This window comes from Bacillus rossius, chromosome 3 (assembly GCF_032445375.1).
Source record: "Bacillus rossius redtenbacheri isolate Brsri chromosome 3, Brsri_v3, whole genome shotgun sequence".
NCBI lineage: Eukaryota > Metazoa > Arthropoda > Insecta > Phasmatodea > Bacillidae > Bacillus > Bacillus rossius.
In genome coordinates this window covers 13349178-13376063 of record NC_086332.1, presented here as the reverse complement: position 1 = coordinate 13376063, position 26886 = coordinate 13349178, and the positions used below count along the sequence as shown (strand labels likewise).

General features: G+C 41.7%; 1 protein-coding gene across 1 annotated transcript in view; it reads left to right on the top strand.

Annotated features, from left to right (window-relative positions):
- LOC134530016 (roundabout homolog 2-like) overlaps positions 1-26886 on the top strand; it is a 263340-nt gene that overhangs the window by 195413 nt on the left and 41041 nt on the right. Inside the window, exons 3-6 of the mRNA XM_063364543.1 lie at positions 13197-13350; positions 16605-16735; positions 20279-20551; positions 22887-23095. Coding sequence (XP_063220613.1) covers positions 13197-13350; positions 16605-16735; positions 20279-20551; positions 22887-23095 — 767 coding nt within the window. The remainder of the gene's footprint in view (positions 1-13196; positions 13351-16604; positions 16736-20278; positions 20552-22886; positions 23096-26886) is intronic.

Sequence of the window (26886 nt, the reverse complement as noted above, 5' to 3'; positions counted from 1 at the left end):
TAACATCTCGTCTACCGCAGGGTCTTGAGGTGATGAGATGAAAAGAGAGTATTAACTTAACGAATTAACGTGGAAAACGATGAGATTGCCCCGAAAACCCACCAATTCGTAGCAACGTCCGTCACGTTTCCCGCGAAAAAATGCTAGGCCGTCCCCGCTGAGAATTAAACCCTGGGTCGCGTGGTTCCAGCAGTCATAAACTTTTTTTTAGTGGCTAGTGTTGATGATAATTTTACCTTTACTTCGTCTGGTTTTGGCGAATACCTCCTATGTAGAGACATGAATATATTATTTGGAGATAATTCTATTGTTATCTATAAAAGTATTAGTACAGTGGATAAGGCTTTGGTTGTAAACTTCACTAAAATTTAATCACAAAAATTTTTACATTCGGATTTTTAGATTAACATTTTAATTCATTCGAAAAAGTTAGTGAGGCAAAATGGAGTTAAAGAAACAGTACTTTGTAATGAAAAATGATATGTATGGTATGTCTTGAAAAATAATTTTTTTTTATACTTTATTAGGTTTATTGCATTCATTATATCTTCTTTTTTTAACGACTTCAAAAGAGGAGGAGGTTCTCAATTCGTTTGTACATGTATTTTTTTATGTGTGTTCTGGCATAACTTCTTTGTTTATTAACAGATTTTAATGATTTTTTTTTGCGTTGGGTTCAATATAGCTCCAAGGTTGACCCATTTTAATTTCTTTGTTATTGGACCTTGTACTTCTAAGATACACCAGGGAACTCCTCAAAATCAAAGAAAAATATATAGTGATTGAGGTATTGTTAGGTTTATGATAATCCCGAAACAAGATGGGTACCTAACTATGGTCAAGGTCGTGTTGAACTGGACTGGACTTGGACAACGAAGGTTAAGGACAAACAGCGTGAATTGATTTATTGTGTGTGAATTATGCAATGTTTAATATATGTTATAAGTTAAAAAGAATAAGTTGTTAGTACATAATGACAGTTACAGAACAAAGTTGACTTTGCAATCGTATAATTTCTGACAATGCTCTTTCGTTGTGTGGCCTACTCAAAAATTTATTTGATTCTAAATCAGACAGTGCTACTTCTTCCAAGATTTTCACACGACTGAGAGTTACATACACCTGGCCTTTAACGAAATTTTTGTCTCCTTGGTCTACGACAGCTTTATCAAGTGGCTGTAACTTGTGCATCGTGACTGCCCAACTTCAAATCAAAGATAACGTTCGGTGCACGACGTCTCCGTACCATTAAGTCACCTGAAATTTGCAACAACAGTTATTGCAACCAAGCCATCTTCATCTTTCATTCTGCTTCCATCGTATCATCATCGAATTTTTATTAATACATATAAGGTATTTCGCCTCCTTCGATTTGTTCTCTCGAAGAACAGGACACTTTAATTTATTGATAATCCCAATCGATCCATTTACAAGCCGATCTGAAACAGATATATTTCGCCTAAGTATGACCATTAAATATATATCAGTGGTATGACCCGGAATTCTACAGCCAACTTCAGCATTGATAATTAACCTCCACAGTTATTGATATCTTTTAGAACGACAATGTTTGGTGGCGTCTTTCCATAAAATGGGTACTTCACGAGACTCGTGTAAAACGTTTATGGTGTAAACTCTACGTGTTATCGTATTGACTTCTGTCATGGTATCGTTGTAAGCATCCACTTGTTTCATAGTGGGATAGATTCTAACTGCAACTCCGTTATAAAACTCCCTGTTAAAGATATTCTACGACGTTCACATAGCAATGGCATCTGATTGGTAGTTTATTCACCAACTTGCAAATTAATTAACAGATCAATGAATTCACTGCCGTTTCGCTGGAGCTTGTTGATTGTCAGCTCGCAAAATAAAAACTGATGCCCCAAATTAATTTCTGTTGCAAAACGATATGGTTGTAAAAATAACACCAGTGACATTTTACAGGAGGCAGTTGCATAATGACACCAAATAGTAAGATGTTAACTCCGCCAAATAATTTCTAGTTGTTTTGTAATTCCCGTAGATGTGAATGTTTAATTCTCAAATTGTCGTAGGAGACCATTGAAATTTCGTCAATGACAAGTCAATTAATATGACGCCACTTGCGTCTCTCTTGTTGGAAGTTTCTGTTCAGTCAAACGTTTAAATGTAATGATATTGTCTTTTACGATAGGAAGTAAAAATACGGAATGCAGAGTCTTTGCCAAATACTACTCTAGTGGGTTTGAATATTACATGTGGCTAATTCATGTGGTACATTAGCAACTCCCATATTATTCAAATAAGCTCGAGACGTAACTTAACGTTTTTAAAAGTATTTGAGCATCGAGAACTCGTCACTATACTAAACTAATTCTGGAGGAAAATTAACACGCTGTTGCAGATTAAGTAATTTTTTGCATAAGACACGTGGTACATCTGCAAAAACGTTAATGGCTGTTCGAAATTGTTCAACTCCTAATATATTTCTTGAACGGTGTGCTGCCTGTCTTAAATTATTTAATCGGCTGTCCCTTTATTCTGAAGTTTCATTAAGCACCCTCTGTGAGGAATAATAACGTAATGCGCTTAGTTGTTCATAAAATTAACAGTCTAGCCACTCATGAATCAAATTTAAACGGTGAGCACGTTCTTCCTCTAATTAGTTAAAAAAATAGCTCGTGAATTTGACTAAGCCGATGAGCACATAATTCCCCTGTTTCACTGGCCAGTCGCCTGCGAATTAAACTAAGTCGATGAGCACGGTGCTCAACATCAGCATTTGTTAAAATATCACGGATCATGGCAAATCGATGGTCACAATCTTCTCGACTTTCGTTTTTTTAATTTATTTAACACATAAATTCTCACACCTGACAATCAATTTTCTCGCTCCTGTGAAAATTCATTCTTATCTTTTAATATTTCTGTTTTTATATTTTTATCTTAGTGTTTCCGTCTTTCATTCACAGACTCAGCTAGCCGTCGTTTCCTCATTCGATAAGTGTCTTTACAGGTCTACCCATTAATAAAAATTGAAAGAAAAAAAAACAACGTTCAAAAAACCGACTTTCAAATTCACAAAGTTCACTTAAAAGCAAAAACTAAATATTTTATACACCAAATTAATACTTAATGGTTTTTTTTTCGTTTATTGTAATTAATAACTTGTTGTTTATTATGAAATTGTTTTTTGTTTTATAATTTTGAAGTCAGTGCCTCCTAGCATAACATACAAATTATATACCTTTTTTGTATAATTATTGATGTATATATAGCATCTATTATTTATCTCAAACACATATAATCAACATAAATAAAGACTACATAGCTAATACCGCACACTGCCTGGAAACCATGGAAACCACTGCGCCCGTGCTCCTAGCGACAGTTGTTTCTTAACTAGCATTAAAACTAATTTTAAAGTCATTGAAATTTAGTGACTATCAATAACAGTTATAGTGTAGGCTACTTTTGAACTGAAACTTCTTTGGGCGCCATGAGATTAAAATTTAAATGCCGATAGTGCAACATTTTCATGAAACATTTTTCTGAAACATTTCTAACGCGAACAGGGCAGGGAATAGGTATTTGGCCAAAGAGATATGAATATAGCACTAGTATACATAATTAGTTGAGGTTTGAAATTCCAGGGAAGTTTCACTTCTACCACGTGTACATAGTAACACGCGCTCTTTTATTTTACTTGGCACCGGCTTCAAAATTATGAAACAAATAATAATTACATAATAATCAATTAGTTTCTAATTACAATGAACGAAAAATATAAATATTAATTTGGTGTATAAAATATTTATTTATTTTGCTTCTTAGTGGATTTTATGTATTTTGAAGTCGGTTATTTAAAATAAACTTTATTGTGAATAGGTATACACAAGCTGTGAACATATAGAAAATTAGGGGTAGTTGCCGTTTTTATTTAATAATTTTTGTAGTGCTGACGAGATTTACAATGCATCCATTTTTTTTAATACTACAATCGCACGTCTTAAGAGATAAATTTTTTTAAAAATCTCCGAGAGTTGTTGAAGAAAGCACTATGTAAGTACTGTGTTCAAAACTTATGTACATGTCGAGTCATCGAAGGCCTTAATAGTGCGCTCAAGGTGATAGTTATCCATATTCAAACCCCCGCAGCATCACTCAATTTCTGAACACCCAGGTGCTTTTAAGCCCACTTGAATCCTGGATGCGCTGTCACCTTTAAAACATTTAACTTTAAAAGAAAAACCTACTTTTACGTTTACTCGTCGCATAAAGCCACGGGTAGTCGCTGAAAAGGCGGACGAGCGATGAAGTATTCGAAAGATTCAGGCTTAGTCATCATGCGACCAGCTCGAGCGCGAAGCGGCCCACCACAGAGATCCCGAGAGAGAGAGAGAGAGAGAGAGAGAGAGAGAGAGAGAGAGGAAGAGGAAGAGAACGAGTGAAAGGCCAAGTTTATTAGTCTGATTTAGAGTCCCTCTCGTGCCCGTTAATTTGATGAGGGTAACCGGAACCTCATTTAAACGTTGAGTGGAAAGAGCGTAAAGTGATAGCTTAGCCGGGCTGAAGGGCGCAGGTTGCGGGGTTGGCTGGGAGGGAGATGAGGCGCCGCCCCCCCGCGCTGTAGCGGAACTGGAAACAGCTGACTGGGCGGCGCACGCGCAGCTGGCCGCCACTGCTTCCATTTCCTCCGGGCAACATTCATCACGCTCTGTGAATCGCGCCTGCTTGTTTGCCGCGTTCGTTTCTCCGCATACGTCACGACCCAGCATTAAAACTTCAACTTATTCTATGCAAAAAGTGTGTATAAAAATAACTGTTACTAAAATAAATTATCACAACTTTACGTAAAAAAAAAAACTTTTCACGACTTCGTATGCATTATATTTACCACAAGGCACGAGCATCGTTTTTAAATATATAATTATTTTTAAAACAATTATATAATATACTAGCCGAACCCGCCCACTTCGCTGGACGTGAAATAAGGTAACTGCATTGAAGGCAAATACTTAAGTAATGACTGTTATACGCAAGACCCCATTAAAATTCGTATAGAAGTTTTGTAGAACACCGCGTACAAACAGACAGACAGAAAAAGAACTACTGTTTTATTATAGTAAGATAGATAGATATAGTATTCTTACATGTTCGCATTCATGCAGTATATGAAAAATCAGCATGCATAGCCCTATACCTATAACTACACGCAGCTGCTGCCCACGACTTTTTCCGCATGGAATTTTGTATTATCTTGCACCATTTAGAAATTTAAACATTATAACATAACAGTTGATACAGTTGTAGTAGTTTTATTATGTTTACAAATGATATTTTTTCTCACCTCTATTTCAGTCTTTGCAATAAAAATATGTTACTACCTAAATTTTGGGTAAATATGTTTCTACTTTCAAATGTAATGTCGGGAAGACACTTCATAAAATTTCTTTGTAAACCACATTTACTGTTTTCCCGTCTTGAGCTGGAATGTAAAGATTGTCTGCATTACTGACCCGCGAGCAAGCCATATACATCTGGCCGTGTGACAAACAATCAGACCTTAAGTCGACACCAGCTGCCTTAAGGCTCTGACCCTGAGAATTATTTATTGTCATCGTGAAACAAACTGCTATTGGAAACTGTGGGCACTTGAACCCGAACGGGAAGTTATTCGGGATGATCGGTATGCGTGGTATGTGAACAGTTTCACCTGAGCCACATCCAGTAAGAATCTCAGCTTTGATTATATTTCGTTGTAGAGCAGTTTACTTTAAGTCGGGTTCCATTGCACAATTTTGGGGAAGTAAGGTTCCTCAGAAGCATTATTGGAACACCGACTTTGAGAACAATTTCGTGAACAGGAAGACCACTTGCAGTGAGAGAACTCAGCTGGATAATTATTGACGTCGTCCTGATTAAGGACGCTGTTAAACTATGTGTAAACCACTTCAGCCCCATTCAATTCATTTAAAAAATTTTCATTGATTGCAGCAGCTTAGTCATTTCTTGGAGTGAGTATGGCACGTTCACATAACCACGTATGTTCCTGATGTTGTATGTTTGACAGATCCCCGAATACCGAACGTATGAGTTTGTCTCCCGAAGATAAGACTCTGCCAAGTATTTCTGGAATCATCACCTGACCGTGTTGCTCAGGGAGGGCACCTGTGTTCTGTCCACAGCTTCAACTGCTTTTTTATTCGCCATCGTGCATTCATCCCAAACGATTAGAGAGCAATCTTGTAACACTTTTGTCATATCACAATTTCTTGTTATCGAACATGTTGGTGATTTATTAGTGTCTTTATGAGAGCAGATTTTCATGAAATAAATTATTCCACGATAAAAGCTGTTTATTTAATTTAATTAAGCGGTGTAATACCCCAAGTGTCTTAAAGAATAATTAAATAATAAGGTTAAAAGATTTGGAAGCTTTGATTACTGAGGCCCTCAATTAATAACTATAAAAGTCAACAACAGAGGCGACACTAGAAGTAAACAAAGAAAATTTAGGGACTCCCTACAAATACTTGGGAGTAAAAGGATCGTTATTATATATTAAATAAATAAAAACAACTGTTACGTCTATAGACTTCCTTATTTTATTAATCATTGTTCTTTTTTTTGATAGATTAAATTTTCCTTAGTAAAGACTGTTTTTCATTGATAAGTGATCTTATTTACATAACTCACAATTACACTTATTATATGATATTCCTTAACGTTATTTACGATAGGGCCGGCCAAAAATTAAAATATTTAAAAACAAGAATGAAATTAACATTGGTAACTTTAAAGATTGTACATATAGTCCTTCCAAAACATAATATAAATTTCTTCTCCTCGAACTGCCTTTTACTGTCCGCTGTCTTAACTGGGTTATACTAATCTTGGGTTCGTGAATAAAAAGATAGAATTATGCGGGTATCACCCGGGGCTGTAGGTAGACGGTGATCAAGGTAGTAGGCCTAATGATGTTGGATTCTGCGCAGGAACCGACTCCAGAGGTTCTGGCAGAGGATTTTGGTTGCCCCAAACTTGGAACCCTGTCTGAAACAAAAGTCCAAATTCCAAAGAATTAGACCTGTTTCCAGACAGTATACTTAAATGGCGCAAAAGGCCAATAGAGGGAAATTAAAGGGGGGGGGGGGAATGACGTCAAGACTTACCAAAACAGGGTGTTGGTCCTGGCGCTCAGGAGAGGGCGTCTCGTCTCCGCAAACTCGAACCACGATTCGCGGTAGCCACGGAAGTCATCATGATTAAATTTTAAAAAAATATAAAAAAATACTAGGTTTCTCTAGGTACTTTCAACTAAACTACTGACTGGTTAATAATTTTAGCTAGGGACTCCATCCCTTTAGTCTGAGAAGACTACATAATATACGATGTCGATGATTCGCAGAAGATCGCAGATACAAACGGTACCAGTCAGTCAGGAGGCGCGCACCGAAGTAAGTTCAGAGCGGGATATCACCAGAATATCATAAGCGCGGGGTCTCTAGAGAATGGGAGGGGGGGTAGGCTCTGAGCCGAAAATTACCGAGTCCACCCGAAGGTGTCCGGCATAAAAAAAAATAGATCTTACTGGAGTGACTGCGCGACTGAGGCGCTATCTTTTGGTGGCGAGAGGAAGTACTAATAAATCGACTTGTGACCGACGAGAGTGTCAAGCTAGGGGGTAATGGAGTAACCAGTGGTGCCACCTAGCGGCCTGAGACATAAGGAGGGGAGAGAGGTTGTCGTTACCTCCGCGCGAGCGCGGTAGTGTCGGCGCTGCCGACGCCTCACAAGTGGCATTAGTTACCACAGCCGTCGCTAGGTGTCGTTAAGGTGCAGAATCGTAACTGCGGCTGTCAAGCCTGAGATGGCCTTGACTTCGGTTAACGCACCCGAGCGGTCGTCGCTCCTAGCCACTTCTGAGAAGAGAGGGTGGGTGAGCAGGCGGGGGTGGCTTCAAAAAACGCATGGTCTGTGGGACACAAGGCCCACGGGATCCTCCTGTCGTGTCTTGCTGCTAGTGAACCTTATACCGATTCGTGACAGAGTTAGCAGGGCTCAGCACTGCTTCACAAGCTGCTCTTAGCAAAAGGAGACCCACGAAGAAATAACGTGACCGGCTCCGACGTGCCTGGAGGCGGGAGAAATATTAGCCAGAATGCTAGCCTAGCATGAGGCTGGGAAAGAAAATCAGCTCGCCTCTGAGAACAGAGGCTGAGGGCCTGGCCGTAAAGAAAATAAGATGAGAGAAAAAAATAATAATATTTCCAAAAATATTTAAGATTACAAAATTTTTAAATAAAACGTGCCTAAATACTTAATACACGGCACAGCGGACGGGTTCGCCCCAAGGAGAAAATTGACGCGGCGAGACCTCGTGGACATAGAGAAATGACACACATTCACTATTTATGTGTCTATGAAACATGATTTTTTTCTGCAATTTAAATTGTAATATACTTTGTTAATAACATCAATACTTGATTTGATGGTTTCCAATTGAAATGTTAGGAAACGAATAACTTTTTTTTTTTTTCACAATTTCACAGTGAACAGAATACCGGTTTGTCACATGAAATTAACTGAGCAGAGAACAATGAGTAGCTGTCAAACAATTTATCACGCACCGGCGCCATCTACTTAAAATGTTGGTTTGTCCTGAATTTTTCCTGAATTTTCTTTGCTATAAACCTCACGGAGCCCGAGACCTTTCCAACGCCTGAAAAACCGTGGAAATCGGTTCGTGCGTTCTGGAGTTATAGCGTCAGGAAGGAAAACCCGTCTTATTTTTATATAGTAGATTTTTATTAGTTGTGTTTACTGATGTGTTTAGTTATTTGTTAAGAACGATTTTGTTTTTACGATACATGAGTTTGAAAATTGAAGGTTTTGGGAACCTTGCGTCTCACCTAGGTCACTGCAGCTGGACACACACACACACACACACACACACACAGGGCTGGATTTAGGGGAGGGCAACCGGGGCGAAAGCCCCGGGGCCTCCACAAACGGAGGTCCCCCACAATAGATACTTCGGAAAAATATCTTTCAAATTCCGACAAGTAAACACTAAAACATCTTTTCCTTTGATATTCTTTTTTCGCTGTTTTACCTTTACCTACAGTACTTTGTACATACATGATTATATTACTGTAAAATATTAACAGAAATATTCATTAACACTAAAATTTAATTTAATATAATTCTTGTCTCCGATTATATTTATGTATGTTTATTTTAATACTAAGATAATCTACTTGATTTCGCACTAAATTATTTATTGGAAAACTCGACTGAAAAAAAATTGTACATTATATTTGGAAAATAATTTGGGGCCACGGGGCCTCCGCTCCTCTGTTGCCCCGAGGCCTCCAGACCTCTAAATCCGGCCCCGCACACACACGCACACAAATCAAGACGCGTGACCTTGGGAAGGAATCGGCCAGGGACCCCAGCAAAGGGATTGCCCCAGCATTTTACCTGGAGGGACCTCGGGGAACCATGCAGTATTTCAACCAGGATAATCGAACCTGGATTCGAACCCCGTACAAGTTATAATAAGCATAGCGAACTAAACTGTCACGTTTTCGAAGTTATGGAATCTCTGACAACGTTGCGCAACAAAGTTTCACTTAATAATTAGTAATTCATAGAGACCTGCAAAATTCGCGGTTTCGATGGCCTTCAGGATAGACTGCACATACCCCTGTACACTCGGGCAAATAACGCAAGTTCATTGGCTGCCGACTTGTAAGTCGTCTCAGCTGGTTTGTCTGTGATTCGATCCTTCTTTGGTTGAGGGTTTATAACTGGTTGAGATTCGTCCAGATGAACAGTAAGCCAATAGCAAACTTATCTAAGAGGTATATGTGTTTGAATTCTAGCCTATTACTGAATGGATCCGCGAATTTTGCAGGTCTCTAGTAATTCATCGCCAGTGTATTTAAAACATGCACTGGATCAAGTTATAAACCAGTGTAAGGTTACCCGTCCAAGATCTACGTCGGGTGATTGGGAAACAAAATAAAGTTAACAGTTTTAATTGTTACGGTGGTACGTTAGGTTGCAACTACAAATATATATATATATATGTGTGTGTGTGTGTTTTATATGTAGGGACCGGAAAAATTCGCGTTTTCAATTACCTCTAGGATAGACTCCATGATCCTCTATATACTTGTGAAGATTACACCTGCTGATTGGCTGCGAACTCGTGATACGTGTTAACTGGGAAGCTTGTGATTCAATACTTCTTTTGTCGAACGTTTTCCATTGGTCCAGCGTCCTTCAGATAAACTGTGGCCCAATCACTGAAGCAGCAAGGAAGGCAAATGTATTTGGATTCTAGCCTATCGCGAAATGAACCCGCGAATTTTCCAGGTCTCTTTATATGTGAATCAAGAGATAGTGTCCGCGGACCATAGTTGCGGTTTTTTGATCAGATAACCAACAAGTGGCTGTCTACCGCGGGAAGCCATCTTTTCACAGACGAGAGAGCCAAACGCCCGATCGTGATTCTTCGGTTTTTTTTTGTTCATTGTAAATACATATGACGGTGTTGATAAAAGGAAAGACAATAAACAAGGCAACGGTATTTATTTGTACGCCGCGATATTTTTCGTTTGCCGTGTGTCAGTAAATGTTTATTTTGGACAACTCATGATTACTAATGGTCAATTAGGTTAGGTTAGCTACATTATAAAACTTTAAAACATTGTCGACGGTTGATTTGGTTAGGATAGCTACGTTAAAGATAGCCTAATGTGAAATCATGTAAACGGTTTCCTAGCGCTGCGCTGGATAGCTACATATTAAAAAGTTATTTGCTAAGCAACCATAAAATGATTTTACAGTATTTTTAATGTAGCTATACTTACCTAATATAACCAACCATCCGCAATGTTTAAAAGTATTCATAATGTAGCTAACCTATCCTAATCGACCGCAAAATTGTATGCCACACTGGTTTATACAATGAGATAGAATGGCGTATGACATATGAGTAAGCTACATCCCAAATATACAGCTGTTTGTTGTGGTACGGAAGAAAAAAAGAGCGAGCATGAACTTCGGGGAACTTCGGGTTTTGGCTCTCTCGTCTGTGAAATGAAGGCTTCCCGTCTACCGCCCGCCTCAGGGCGACCTCGGCCCTACGGTGGGCTCACCGCCTCTGCTAATCCAGTAACCAATCAAGACCTCCGATAGCTCTCCCTCTGTCCGTGGTAGCCGCCGAGCGTCCGTGTTGCCGAAACCGCTAGTTAATTTACACCCCCTTATTACAATGTTTTGTTAAAAATTGGCTTCTGCACATTATACTAGAATTTGATCATTTTAACAGACAGATAAACCTGTTGTTATATAAAATGTGCCAAAATATAAAACGTATTGACCAAAAGACCCGGAAATTTGTCCGATTAATTAATTTGCATGCTAGAACACAAATCTGTGCTGTAATACCATGCATGGTAAGCCATCAGCCAATGAAAAAGCAGATATGGGTATAATGTATAGATGATTTGAAATTCCGACCTGAAAACGAGAGATTTCCGGGACCCTGGTAATTGTTCGATGTTCGCACCAGCTGGTCTGGACAGTTCTGTCGACGATGAAGACGAGCCAGCGTGGGAGGGAGACGGAGTGATAGCTTTACCCGTAGAACAAGGAGTGAGATATAGAAGGGCGACCCCTACAGTGGAAACACTGAAACCATGGTTTGCGAGACATGTGACGCTATCTGTCGGGTGGGTCCGTCACTATAAGCAAAAACAACTTGGGCGGAAGGTTCAAATCCAAAGTGTTAAGATTTTTAATGTTATTTAACTACTTGAACACTAATTGCTTAGTCAAATAAATTTAGACTGTGCGAAAAACAATTAATGCTGTTTTGTAATAAAAAATAAGTATATTCTATATAAATTATTAGAAGATGCAAAATGTCTGGTATGCCACACCACAAAACATATGTCTAATTAAATTAACTGAATTAATTTTACTGTAGCTATATTAAGAATATACAGTATATCCGTAAAAGAATATCCTAGTTATAAATTTTAATAGTATCAACTGTAAGCGTTGTAGTGTGTTGGTTCAAGGTCACGATTAAAAAGTAACTTAAACATGTTTAGATAAGCGCATGAACAAGTACTGCTTTGTTGTTTTCTCGCTTGCAGCTGCAGGTTTGCTAAGAGTGAATCTGTAATTTCAGTTCAACGTGCGTTCCGTTTTAAAGTCCATACCGGTTACAGTTGTCACATGCTTTAAAGCCATACGACTTTTGGATTGGTCGTAATGGTCGACGTGACAGAGCCCTTTTTTGCTGGCATCCTCTGTTAGTCCATTTTCTTTGTTTTTCTTTGTTTGTGACCATATTCCTGTTATAGAATATGATGTGTTGTTTATATCCTGTGGACAACAGCAATTTGTTGCTTAATTTGTGTTTTTGTCTTTTGTGTTTTTTGTAGTTTTCTTCTACAGACATACATGTGCTTTAGCAATGGCGTATGTCCAAAAACTTACATCAAGTCATCCTCGTTCACCTGACATTACGCTATGCAATTTCTTTTTTTTTCCTTTGGGGCTTTATAAAACTTCGCCGCTGCCTAATGATTTTCCGGAGTTGAAACACGGACACAGACATTACTCCGGAGTGGGAAGAATTGGACTTTTAGGTTGTATGTGTGCAATAAAACTAAGGTGCATATATTGAACATGTGTAAGAAAAACTAGGTTAGTTTACCTTCAATTTGATGTAAGATTTTTTATAATTAATCATACCGGGACATTCTTTTATGGACATGCTAAATATTGTGAAAGCTACCATCTAGCGGATGGGTCAGAAATCACTTCAGTAAACTATAGGTATCAGTAGAGTCCGGAAAAATTCGCGAATTAATTTCGTGACGAGATGAAATTCAAACATGTGTACAATTCTGCTGGTCCTGCTATTGGATCGCAGTTTAACTGGAGTTCTCTGGGCCAATGAGAGACTATAGACCAAAGAAGCATCGAATCACAAGCTACCTAGTGGAGACGCCTCACAAGTTAGCACCCAATTAACACGCGTGTCTGCTTGAGAAATGCAGAGGATAGTGGAGGCTATTCTAGAGGTCATTGAACCCGCGAATTTTCCCGGTCTCTAGGTATCAGTGACGGCTGTTGGATGTTCTCCCCTCGTGGCCTGACCAGGGGCGCTCTGTGTGTGTGCGCAGTGCTGCGGGACGACTTCCGCGCCGAGCCCAAGAACACCCGGGTGGCGCTGGGAGAGACGGCCATCTTGGAGTGCGGACCGCCGCGCGGGCTGCCCGAGCCCGTCGTCTCCTGGCGCAAGAACGGCGAGACGCTGGACGTGGACGGCTCCAAGAGGTCAGTGCTCCCCCCCTTCCACCCCCTACTCCCATCCCTTCCACCCCCTACTCCCCCTACTCCCTCCCTTCCACCCCCTACTCCCTCCTACTCCCCTCCCTTCCACCCCCTACTCCTCCTACTCCTCTCCCTTCCGCCCCCTACTCCCCCTACTACCCTCCTTCCACCCCCTACCCCCTACTCCCCTCCCTTCCACCCCCTACTCCACCTACTCCCCCACTTCCACCCCCTCCGGGGGCCAGGACCGCCTCTCGGCGGCCCGGGACGTGTACACTGGGAACGGAACAGGAATTACAACTGGCATCACCGAATTTGGATTCTTTACCTCGAGCATTTATGCTTGGTGTCGTCCTAGTACCTCCAATAGTTAAAAGTTATTTTGCAAACCGTTCCCCTGAATAGCTTTCCAGTACCTACTAACTGCGCACATTAAAAAAATCATAGTAAAACAAAAAATAAAGTTCCAATTAATGAAGATTTGATTTTTTTTATGTGGTTTTTGAAAATGCTTACTTGAATGAAAAATCAATTAAAATATAAAATTATGCGCCAATTTTTCTTTATAAATACTCAATGTTAACTAGATAAAAAAAAGTATTTCATATATGCAAAAATTACCATAGTCACGTGTTATACAATGTTGGGATATATTTCTTGTAGTATTACAAACAATTTTTTTTGCAACTTGTTTCCAAAGGAATCTTTTGTTTAGTACAAAAGAAATTCTGTATAACTTGCCCCAAGTATTGCCTGTGCTATGCACGATTTTAATTGGCTGATCACAGCCAACATCCAACATATTATAGAATCCGTCCTTTATTAAAAATATTTAATGCAAACTCAAGTCATTCAGCTAGTGACGTTTTGTGTGACGTCTTAATTGTCCAACTTTATTTGGCACAACATATTGGAAGGTGTTGGAAGCGACAGTTTTACAGCGTACAATTTATTTCGATAGGGTGCGGCGATGTTATGGTTGAACGCAAGCTCCCGCCATTAACCCTGAGTGAACATTCAAGTGGCTGGGAGCCCACTGAACCCTTGGTATTTCTTTAACTATATGGCATTTCACAGTTCGACGCAGTACACGAAATAGCTGCGGGGCCTTTGGAATGAGAAATTCGTGGCCGAGTGTAACTAGTGAAATAACCCGTTATTACTTTCTAACGGTTACGTGCTGAAATTTTTTTTTTATGTGTATCAGGTTATGTAAATGCAAACAAGCTCGGAAAGGTTCTATTTACGTACTGCCAAGTCAATAATTTGCAGAAAATTTTAAAATAGAACCATTACGGTCATTTTCGTAAATTTACGAGTGCTAAGGTATAATTTTTCATCATACATGACCGTATAAAAATTTGCTTTGGATCAAGTTTTAAGATAATTTCGAACGAAATTAATAGTAAGCAATTTACTGCTCTTGCAGTAATAGTTCATCTTATTAAAAATAGTTTTAGACTAAAGTTTAAGATGATTAAAGAACATTTACAGTAAATAATTTTAAATTTTTATTGTTTACCTATTAGGGAGGTTTAATTTTTTTCCCTGGGTTCAGATAAAGATAAAAATTATAAGATTTACAAAAAATTTGAAGGGATTCCACCCCTTGCAGTTTTTGGTATTACACCTACGGATCTGATATTTGACATATTACGGTAGTTAAAAAAATTTCCCCATTTCTCTCCTTTAGGTCGGATTAACTCGAACGATATTTTACATTACTATAATTCATGTATCAGTTTGGAAGTGATTTATTCAAAATTACGGCAGTTTTTGTTTCTATAAAAATGTGATTTACATTTGACATATAAACTTTTGAGTTGGTGATGGTTGTGGTGTGTTAGGATCATGAAAGTAAAAAGTATATAAACATTTTCTGGAAGTCGCTCCATGCTAACGGCTACGATTGGAAGTCTTTATTCGAATGTATAGCAATATACTTAATTTTCGTAAAATACGGTCGTTATATGTGCATTTTTGTATAACATAATTTTACGAAATAATTTGCTGTAAAGTTTTAAGATACAAATACAACATCCACTTAAACTGAAAATCCGCGAGTCATACACAAAGTCGTTTACTTTTGCTTCAGTGTATGGACAGGTTTTGTGTATTTTTTATTCTTAGATAATATCTAAAGTGTTTTTAGCTGTGAAGATATGATTTTTTAGATTTTGTAAACTGCAACCACAATGCTTAAATACAACCGTACAAAAACATCGGTTAAACTGGATAAATATGAGGCACATACTTAACTGCAATTTTTTACGAAACAATTTATTTTCTATTGATATTTATTTCTAACATGCTGAAATTCCCCTTAAACAAAAACAACAATACTTTATGCAAAACTCCGTGACCCCGGAGAAAACCCCGGATGGCCTCCGCATGGGGAGCGCTAGAAAAGAAACGGGCTCCCCCTTTGGAAGCCATCCTAGAAGGTTTTCTATTACCACCCGCCGTGTTTTTGTTGGCCTGACTTGTTGCAAGGGATTGAATTCATATCAGACAAATGCCGCCATCTGCCTGAGACAATCCGCCTTGGAGGAGCCCAGCCGCGAACCCGGGTCCTACAAGTCACAAGGCAGGCGCTCTACCCCAGAGCCAGAGTGGTAGAGCGGCGAACTGCAGCCTTCGTAACTCTGATGCGATGTAATTCGCTCGCGTTTACTGCAGTTTTGGTTTTTCATTTACACACACTAACTTTTGGTAGTTTTAGAAAGCTGTCATAGACGTTTATGACAAATAAAATAGGAAAGTATTGTTTCAAAATGTTAAATTACTAATACCTATATGTATATCTTAAATTTTCTGATGTAACCCAATGCGGTTCTTTATACTAAAATTTATCACTTTTAATATATTAATTAATATTTCTTCAAACAAATAAGGTAGATACATAACACGAAATACAAAATGAGTTGTTGGTTACATACAAATTTACCTAAGACAAAGATTATAGGCAATATTTAGAAATGTTATAATAAATGAGGACGGGTTCGATAGTGTACATGGTACGGAAGTTTATTTATTTTTGACCACATTCTCATTGGCTCCGTCAAGAGCGGGACGACACCTCTCACCGACCTCAGCCAATAACCACAGGAGAAAAGCTACAGTATTTGGTGAAATACCTTGACACGAAATGTATTCGCGAAATACATGTGTCCCTAAATATAGCGGTCCGAAATTTAAAAAAAAAAAAAAGTGCAGTATTGCTGTGGACCCGCCCTGTACGTGTCCTGTGCGCGCAGGGTGCGGGTCGTGGACGGCGGGAACCTGGCCATCCAGGACGCTCGCCAGTCGGATGACGGCAAGTACCAGTGCGTGGCCAAGAACACCGTGGGCGTGCGCGAGTCCGCCGTGGCGCTGCTCAAGGTGCACGGTGAGTGGAGCAGCAGTCCCCCCACTTCCCTTCCCCCATCACCCTTACCACCATTGGCCCAGTTGTGCAGCACTTAAGTGTATTGTTCAGTTTGTCTTCCATGTTTCTGTGCAAAGTTTTGAAGAACTGAGCATTTTGAACGATGGACAGTAAACAGCAACGGGATAATAATATTGATGGGGCCCGTGTATTTTTTTGTTGCTAAAATAAAGCGTGATCGTTCATTAGACTGCAATTGTGGTATTACCGCGCGAGCAATGATTGCTTCCTTGTAATTGGCGAACGTCTTGAATAGAAGCGATTGCCGTATTTTTGGCCTGGCCATTCAGGACTCGTTTTTCTTCCGCGCTGTACGCCTGTGATTTTGTGCGCCGACAGTAGAGATGTTCCCTGCCGCCTTCTTTCGTAAATTTGCGGACACTTGAGTTCACTTACTTTGAACACGAATCAAACAGAATATTCTTGATATAATAACAAAGCTTTTAAAAACCTGTATAATTCCACAGTTAGAACACTCTTATTTTGTCCACGTGTGTGTGTGTGTGTGTGTGTGTGTTTACCTTCGTTCAGAACAAAACATAAAACTCGTAAGTGGAATTACGGCGTAGCTTGGCACCATCTTTCCCCCAAATTGTAAATGCGTTACTTTTTTCTAACAGTGTATGCAATAAATCTATGGTATATAATTGCGTAATTTTCCTGGTGTTGTAGCTCAATCTGCAGTGGGTACAACTTTAAACCGAGATAGTTCCAGAATTGGCGTTCAGGTGTGGTGGTAGTCCCGACAGTTACAATAAACGTGGGAGGGGGGAGGGAGGATCAGAGTTAGGTAATGACGGGAGTTAAACCCGTGAAACAGCCATTCCGGCGAGGTAATTGTCGAGTTAGAGAGCTCAGTGTTCAGGACCAGCCCCGCTGCTTATTAAAACAGGGCTCTTGGGCCGAGCGGAAGCTGAGGGAACACTCGCCTGTAGGGAAGGGCATAACCATCCCCCGCGAACTGAACCGGGATTGGTCCGCGGGCCAACTGCGTTTGCCTCCGGCGCCCAGATATCGCCTCCAGCCGCGATGGTTTCATTGGCGTAATTGCTGCATTCCGAGCTTCGCGTAACTCCCGCCTCTTTCATCTACAGCATGAGTCAGATTTCTGCCGACTAATTTCGACTACCCGTTCGTTCTTCACGAAAAACAATAAGTTGATAACATCTACACCACGTATGATCTAAAGTTCTTCCCGTGTCACGTATAAAAGCTTTTGAATTTGGAGCTCAACAATTTTTTTTTTACGAATGATAGATCAAGTGATTAAAACGGAACACCGAGCGTCAGGGTGATATTTAATTAAACTCGGTTCTACAACCACTGCAAATCATCTGGCTATCTTGAAAGGATTTTGAGGAAATAATTTGGGGTACCGCCATAATTTTTCTTAATTTTTTTTAACGTGTTTCTACCTCCATATTTTTTTCCCTTCAAATAAATAATTTTATTACAACAGCAAGTATTGCGATGATTGCAGAAACTTGTTCAATTAGACATAATCCAGACACGTTCTCTATTGTTTGACACAAAAATGTGGTCAGACTTCAACTTCAAGCGCCTCTGGGAAGCACTTTAGACCAGAGGTCGCATAGGGTTTGGTTTTCAACTTATTTTGTTGTGGTGAACGTGTCGCGGAAGTTTTTCGGTCGAATTCAGACTCTGCCTTCTGTCCCATAATCGCTGTGTGCCATGCTGATTGTGGCTGCTGTGAAAGCGTTAAATGGCTGTTAAACAAGCACTTGCGCCTGTTTTGCACAATCAAACATGCAAAAAAAATGTAATTTCTAAGAAAAGTATTAGTGCTTGCAGAAGCGAAATAAACGTTAAGAATCGCAGTTAACCAAATGTTACTAAGTGGTGATTACAGTGTACTACAGTTAACGGTCGTCATTTACAGGCGTCATCATCAAGAATAAGTAGTATATTTATGCGGTAACATGTTGTGGTAGGGTGATGTGAGGATAAGACTTACGTCGCACAGGTATACAATGGATTTTAAAGGAGGTTGCACTTTACGTATAATAGTTAACTCCGGACCATTAATGTACCGGCTCAGTACTTGTGAAAGCTTCAGTAATGGGAGAATTTTAACAGAATAAACATCGTCTCTTGCCTTGCATGGCTTCTAAGAACCTAAATAATTATTAGTTTCTTACGTTTATCTTTTATTTATTCATTTTAATCACAACTTATTAGCTAACATTCGATGTCTTGAATGCTAAAACGCCGGTTTCAAGGTAGAGAATAAGTTTGGCCTATTGATTTTTAAGTACTGTATTCCCAAAACAGAATAAGTGTTATTAAAATAATTTCGTAATAAATTAATAACACAGACATGGTTCGAATACAACTACGTGCATGAAATTCCTGAATTTCCTTGCCGTGATAATTTTAGTGAGTTTGAAAAAATGGGTTTTATATTTTCTTCCTAAGCGTCGCGACGCTTAGGAAGAAAATATAAAACGTCGGAGAGATTTATTTAATTAAAGAATGTATGGGAAAATGTCAACAATATTTTTTGAAGTGGAACTTCTTTACGACCTTTTAATTAAGTTGAGGCTAGGGAATATCTAAAGACTGGGTGTAATCGAGAGCCATTTTTGGTCCCACGCGAGAAGGGAGATACCGGCTCCCGATCAGATAAACTCGTCACTCGTCACAAACAAACCAAACTCCACGAAAACATTTTATGTGCTAATTCTTAAGGTTCACAACACTTCATTCTCTGTAATACGACAGCAAAAATTTAAAAAAAAAAAAATCTTAATCGTCGTTATCGAAGGATAATAATTTTTGTTTCCTAACCACCGTAGCCTAGGTGAATTATGTAAGCGCATGTAGGTACATTGAACGTCGAGTATCAAATCCAGGTGTACTAAACGTTAGTTAGATATAGCCGTTTCCTCACAATCGTCTTGAAGGTTCTCTGGTCCGGCGCACTGTTTCGCAAGCGCATGCGCAGTGAACATTGCCGTTATACCCCCCCCCCCCCCCCCAAATTTGTTCACCTAGCGCGACCCGTCTGAACATTTGGTTGCGCTCCGATGAAGACATTAGCTGGTCCCACACGATTCAACAGTTACATGCCCTTTGCGCATGCAACTTGGAGAATGTTGAACGACGCAAGTTGGTAGCGCTCAGTGAATTCAAGGCACGCGTGGGTTGTTCACACACGTGTGTGCAGACACACATGCGTCGTGGAGACATGTTGTATCGAAAGTGAAGCCCGCCAGAAAGCGACTGACGAAGACGCACGAGATTCCCACCGGCGCGGTGGGACTCCATGCGCACAGCCGTGCGCTACCAAATTCCAGGAAATAACGCACGCGCTGGTAGCATGCGTCACTTGCGCTGCTGCTCGCGCGCTTCACGCATTCCTCAAAATTGAACAAAAAGTTGAATCGTGCGGGACCACCTTTGCCTCGACTTACACTGGCTGCAAACAAGCTTAAGTGTGTGTAGAGTGGTTTGTGACGACGCGGGGGGTCGCGGGTGATACAGTTAAGCCGTTCCTGCTGGCGGGGCCCCGCGACGCCGTGGCGCTGGCCGGAGGCAGCGCAGAGTTCCGCTGCCAGGTGGGCGGCGACCCGCCCCCCGACGTGCTGTGGCGGCGCACGGCCGGCGGCGGCAACATGCCCCTGGGGCGGGTGCGCACCCTCGAGGACCGCAGCCTGCGCGTGGAGGCCGTGGTGCCCGAGGACGAGGGCGAGTACAGCTGCGAGGCGGACAACGGCGTGGGCGTGCTGCGCGCCTCCGCCACCCTCACCGTGCACTGTGAGTACCTGGCTCCCCTGCCGCTCTGCCGTACTCTCTGGCCAGGCACTGTGGTACCGCTCTGCTACCCTCACCGTGCACTGTGAGTACCTGGTTCCCCTGCCGCTCTGCCGTACTCTCTGGCCAGGCACTGTGGTACCGCTCTGCCACCCTCACCGTAGACTTTGAGTACCTGGCGTCCCTGCCGCTCTGCCGTACTCTCTGGCCAGGCACTGTGGTACCGCTCTGCTACCCTCACCGTGCACTGTGAGTACCTGGCTCCCCTGCCGCTCTGCCTTACTCTCTGGCCAGGCACTGTGGTACCGCTCTGCTACCCTCACCGTGCACTGTGAGTACCTGGCTCCCCTGCCGCTCTGCCGTACTCTCTGGCCAGGCACTGTGGTACCGCTCTGCTACCCTCACCGTGCACTGTGAGTATCTGGCGTCCCTGCCGCTCTGCCGTACTCTCTGGCCAGGCACTGTGGTACCTCTCCGCCACCCTCACCGTAGACTTTGAGTACCTGGCGTCCCTGCCGCTCTGCCGTACTCTCTGGCCAGGCACTGTGGTACCGCTGTGTGGGCGTGCTGCGCGCCTCCGCCACCCTCACCGTGCACTGTGAGTACCTGGCTCCCCTGCCGCTCTGCCGTACTCTCTGGACAGGCACTGTGGTACCGCTGTGTGGGCGTGCTGCGCGCCTCCGCCACGCTCACCGTGCACTGTAAGTACCTGGCTCCCCTGCCGCTCTGCCGTACTCTCTGGCCAGGCACCGTGGTACCGCTCTGCTACCCTCACCGTGCACTGTGAGTACCTGGCGTCCCTGCCGCTCTGCTGTACTCTCTGGCCAGGCACTGTGGTACCGCTCCGCCACCCTCACTGTAGACTTTGAGTACCTGGCGTCCCTGACGCTCTGCCGTACTCTCTGGCCAGGCACTGTGGTACCGCTGTGTGGGCGTGCTGCGCGCCTCCGCCACCCTCACCGTGCACTGTGAGTACCTGACGTCCCTGCCGCTCTGCCGTACTCTCTGGCCAGGCACTGTGGTACCGCTGTGTGGGCGTGCTGCGCGCCTCCGCCACCCTCACCGTGCACTGTGAGTACCTGGCTCCCCTGCCGCTCTGCCGTACTCTCTGGCCAGGCACTGTGGTACCGCTGTGTGGGCGTGCTGCGCGCCTCCGCCACGCTCACCGTGCACTGTGAGTACCTGGCGTCCCTGCCGCTCTGCTGTACTCTCTGGCCAGGCATGACATGACTATGGTGCAGCACCCATGACTGTGGTACCGCTCTGCCACCCTCAGCGTGCACTGTGAGTACCTGGCTTCCCTGGCGCTCTGCCGTACTCTCTGGCCAGGCATGACATGACTATGGTGCAGCACACATGACTGTGGTACCGCTCTGCCACCCTCGCCGTGCACTGTGAGTACCCTACCGTAAATAACTATGGTGCAGCACACATGACTGCGATAGGTACAGGCTGCTACGCATTCAATAGCTCGGTCACATACTACAAGCCATCTACTTGACGGACAATGACATCCATAGTAGCCATCCATTTCTAGCGGCAACTTCAATTACGTTGCTGTACACTCGTATTCCTTTTGTGAGCTCCTTCATGTCCTCCCGTCTTGTTCTTTTACTGGTATTGTCCGAGTTCCTACTCTACCTGACCGTGAGTTGTACTGTCATAGTAACTGTGCTTTTTGCGCGAGACCCTCAGAGGACCAATGCAGCTGGATTATACTAGACGGTAGGTTGTACGGCTGACTGCGCCATTTAGGAAAACTTTTTTTTATGTTTGTATCCATAATATAGCTTTGTTTGTGTCGTAATGATAACCATGTTGGGTCGAGGAATGGTGGACTCTTTTATACTCCGTCCAACTCTTCTTCCAGATCCATCCTTCTGTTTTCCCGTAAGCATCCTGCTTTATATTAATGCATGAAACTTTTGCTTCCCCGCATGTTCAGAGCCCAGGGTTTTCCCCTGTGTCTACTGCAGGTTTTTACCTTGGGGTCAAGGGGAGTTAGTCGTGGCGCCAATCGCTGGCCATGGCTGGCCAATCCACCTCCTAGCACATGATGCATGCTTCATCTCCTGCATGGCTAACACCCTGCATGATTAGAGCGTATGGGCTTCGGCCTGGAACGCACTAAGTCCGGTTTGCACAGTAGTGAATTGAGACGAAGTGGAGTATTCTTCCATTTGATTTAACCTGCCGAGTTTTTTTTCTCGGACTTGACTTACCTGACTCTGCAAGCGGCCCTTTAGTCTCCCTCCCTAACCCGGAGCCCTTCCCCCAACACACTTAGTTTTTAGTTGGGTTAGGAGGGAAAATGAAAAGGGTAATCCTCCCCGTGCAGCGCCGCCGACGGTGGTGGTGCGGCCCGAGGACCAGGAGGTGGAGCTGCACCAGGACGCGGTGTTCGAGTGCGGCGCGGCGGGCAACCCGCGGCCCTCCGTGTTCTGGTCGCTGGAGGGCAGTCGCTCGCTCGTGTTCCCCGGCGCGCGCCTGGGGCGCCTCGCGGCGTCCGCCACGCACGAGGAGGGCCGCGTCCTGCTCACCCTGCAGGTGCGCGCTCTTCCCTCTCTACTATACTGCATTTGCATTTTTATATAACACTGTTAAATACCATCTATTTGCATTGCTGTTACCGTTGTGGTCATCTCGAAAGAAAAATAACAATCACTCAATGCTGAACTAATTAATAACAAGTGATTCCATTAAACTGAAAATAATCCTTTTTTTTTACTTTTTAATTATTTAAAAAAAAGGGGGGGGGGTTGTCTGTAAAGTCGGTTTACGGACGATAATTTTACGTGATAACGTCATAAGAAAACATTGATGAAAAATTACATACTTTTTAATTTTCAATTATTATTTACAGTTTTTTTGCAAATTTAGTTTAAATAATTTGTTTAAATATAACCACGAACAATTAGTTTAAATAGCCCGCCTTGACCTGCTTGGTATTTTAGATTATTTTCTCGCAAGGTGGTTGGCCGGTTCTTGCACGCTCGGCTCAGGCGGAACGTGACAATTTTTCGTGCATGCAGCCGGCGTTCGTCGATTTATAAGACGTTATCACGTTAAAAATGTCGACCGAATCGTTTGATGTCTTAAGTTGCGTCTTTCTTATAGGTAGAAATTGAATGTTTTCAGATGATGCACCTGATGTGATACAACAAATAATATATTTCAAACAATTCTCATTTTCTTTTTTCCTTTACAGAATGAAATTTTTTCAGAAACAATTTTAAAAAATATATATTCTCATCTCATTATTAATAGGTTTATCTAAAACTGTTGGCTCTGTGGCGTGCATCTGGCAAAAGAGCACACTGAAATGAGGACAGAGCTACATTTAAAAGAGAGAGTGAGTGCACACTGCACACTAATGATGAGACACGCGATAGACTCGGCACCTTCACGTGCACACTAACTACTTCTGCGGTTTATTCGCGCGGAGTTGCCCTGCGGGAGCGACGTGATTCGTCAGTTTCATGTTGGTTAGTTGTTTTGCATAATGCAATTACAATTTTAAGAAAACATATATTGTCCTGGATATTTTAACATAATTTCATACATTACAAACCTAATGATAATTTTTACATCAAAAAACAAAATTATTCAAATTAAAAAAATGAACATAAAGTTTCATTAGTGTCTGAGGTTAAATACAGTAGTTGAAAAGTTCAGTCGTGTGATGATTAAGATACAGGATACTAATCAACTGTGGTATCGTCGGGAGCAACCAAAACCAGGCTACGTTCACGACCGCAAGTTGCAGTTCTTGTTGCTGACTGATAGTGGATAAGTGAAGGTCGGTCAAGTGAGACTTTTATTATGTACGTACGTTATATTGTGTGTATACGTTGGCAGGAATGACCGTCATAAGTCAATTCAGGAATGTTCAGCTCAGCATGAACACACTCCGTGCCTCGTCCTCAAACCCACCAAAGTGTTTTTCTCGGGCCTGAGACAAGTGACACTGGTCCGACCTGTAATTGGACCAATTCTCTGCTGTGGTCCAACCTGTAATTTAAGCTATGATATATTTTAACTGCGTTAGTGAAGGTATAGATAGTACATTGAGCACTAGTTGAAGTACCCAGCTTTACCCGGGATTAACGCAGAGCGTAGATGGTTTCATTAAAGAGGGGTGGGATTTAGTTTCTTTCTAAATCTCAGGTAGATAGCGATTATTATCTTATTTGGTTCCAAGGTCATGTATACAATTTTTACCATGATGGAATTCAACCGTAAATATTATTCACTAAGAAAAAACAAACTGACGTCCTATGTTGTATGCTTATAACGTTTATTTGCAATGTTTCAAGGCATACAATTTTTTTTTTTCGGAGCGCTTGGAGATATAGACAGTAATTTTCCTCTGATTTTTAATGTCAGACGTGCAAAATTTAACCACGAAGGATCGAATTTATCCTGTAAGGGTGGGAAAGGGGAGTGAGTATGTTTTTTTTATCCTGTGGAAAATAGGATGGGGGTTGTTTTTAGAAATCAGATGTTACTGTTACAGCTACTACATACATTACGGGCTTAACAGTTTCATGCACTTTGATATTCCTGGGATAACATCAGGATGTGCATGCCAGTGAGATGAGACAGCAGGAAGACATCTTCGGCAAAAAAACATACACCCACCTGTCACCGAAAATATTTGAAGCAAGTGGTTCACTTGGGGCATGTGATCAATTAAACTGTAAGACTTTACTTTCCGGTTCCTGTAGTCGGGAGGAAAATCGAAGGCGATGTTCGTACCAGTGACTGCAATCTTCCTGCAGGAATTCAGTCCTCGTCCTAATTTATCATTGGCATAGAAATACTTCTTATTTTCCGCATCTAGACAAATTATAAATTTGACACCGAAAATTTTAACAGCGATAGCAAGATCAGTCGCCCTATTGTGTCCATTCACTTCGGGTTATAGGTTCTGTTTAGGCAGGTAATGTGTCTGCGTGACAATGAAGACCACGCTGGTTGTAGTGTTGAAGATAAGAAGTTCTCGAATACGGGCCCAAAAGACGACATTCAGAATGTACGAATCCAGTTTCTCCTGAAGAAGGTAAAAAGGCTCTGATAAACTACTCAAGAGGCAATCGTCGCGATTCATACTACTGGACCTGCATTCGGGTGGAACATCAGTCCTCACCCTTACTTTTTAAGTATAATTCATTCATTTCATTTAATTTTATTAACGTTCCCTCCTTAATACGCAAGGCCAAGCGACAGAATGCTTACTGCTCTCCAAACAGTCTTAAATTTGCTCTCCTTAGGTAGTTCAAGCCCTTGGTGTTTCTCACAGCAGGCAACGCCAGACCATTATAATTAGCTGCATTTTCCTCTTTGACTTTCGAGTCCGACTCCAGTCGGTAACGCGCAAAGTTGCCTCGCGGCTATTTCAACGGAGACCTCGTGGAAGTGCTTTACGATCACCGCGACACGCGGGTTCTTATCGTAGTCGCTTCAGCAAGCTTGAGGCCACGCCGAGTTCTGTGTGGAGTTCGTGTCTAACAAGTCACGTTGAGAGGTTAGTTTGTGGGAAGCCTAAGATGTACATCAAGTTCTGTCCCTGCCCGAACACACCCGAATATTCACCTTCGGCCAACCTCGGGTATATATATATATATGTTTATTTTAATGTAGCTATACTAACCTAACTAACCATCCATAGTGTTTTAAAGTGTTTTAATGTAGCTAACCTAACCGACCACTTTTAATATTTGAATTAATTTTTCCTGCGCAAAAATAAAACAAATCCCGAGGTTGGCCGAAGGTGAATATTCGGGCGTGTTCGCGCAGGGATAGAACTTTATGGACATCTTAGGCTTCTCTTAGTTTGTAGCCGAGCAAGGTCGTGCAGTGGTGAAACACCGGAAGACTCATTCGGGTTTGTGTGCCTGTTCAGTCATCTTTATTTCAGTTTTCCCTTGGCTTCCCCGAAATCACTCTAGGCAAATACAGGTCTTGGCCAATACCTTCTGAAATACCTCTGCATTGTGTTGTCTATGGATATGTGTGTATATAATCGTTGATATAGTGATCATTTGACAACTACATATTTATATTTTATCTGCAGTGTTGAATAGTCCAATTGAATAGGTAATATTTCAATTGGCTAAATGAAACTTGATCGTGTATTTGTTGACAAGATATTTTGTTAAGTAGCTTTGTTATTTTTAATCCAATATTAAAATGCAGGAAAGCTACAGGCGTAAAAAAAATATTCGAATGACGTTCCATGAGCAAGAAGTATAAACAATAAGTAATGCCTAATTTATGTCAAATCATCGCATAATTTATTGAGGGACCTGAATATTTTTGTTATAAGCTGAAAGATG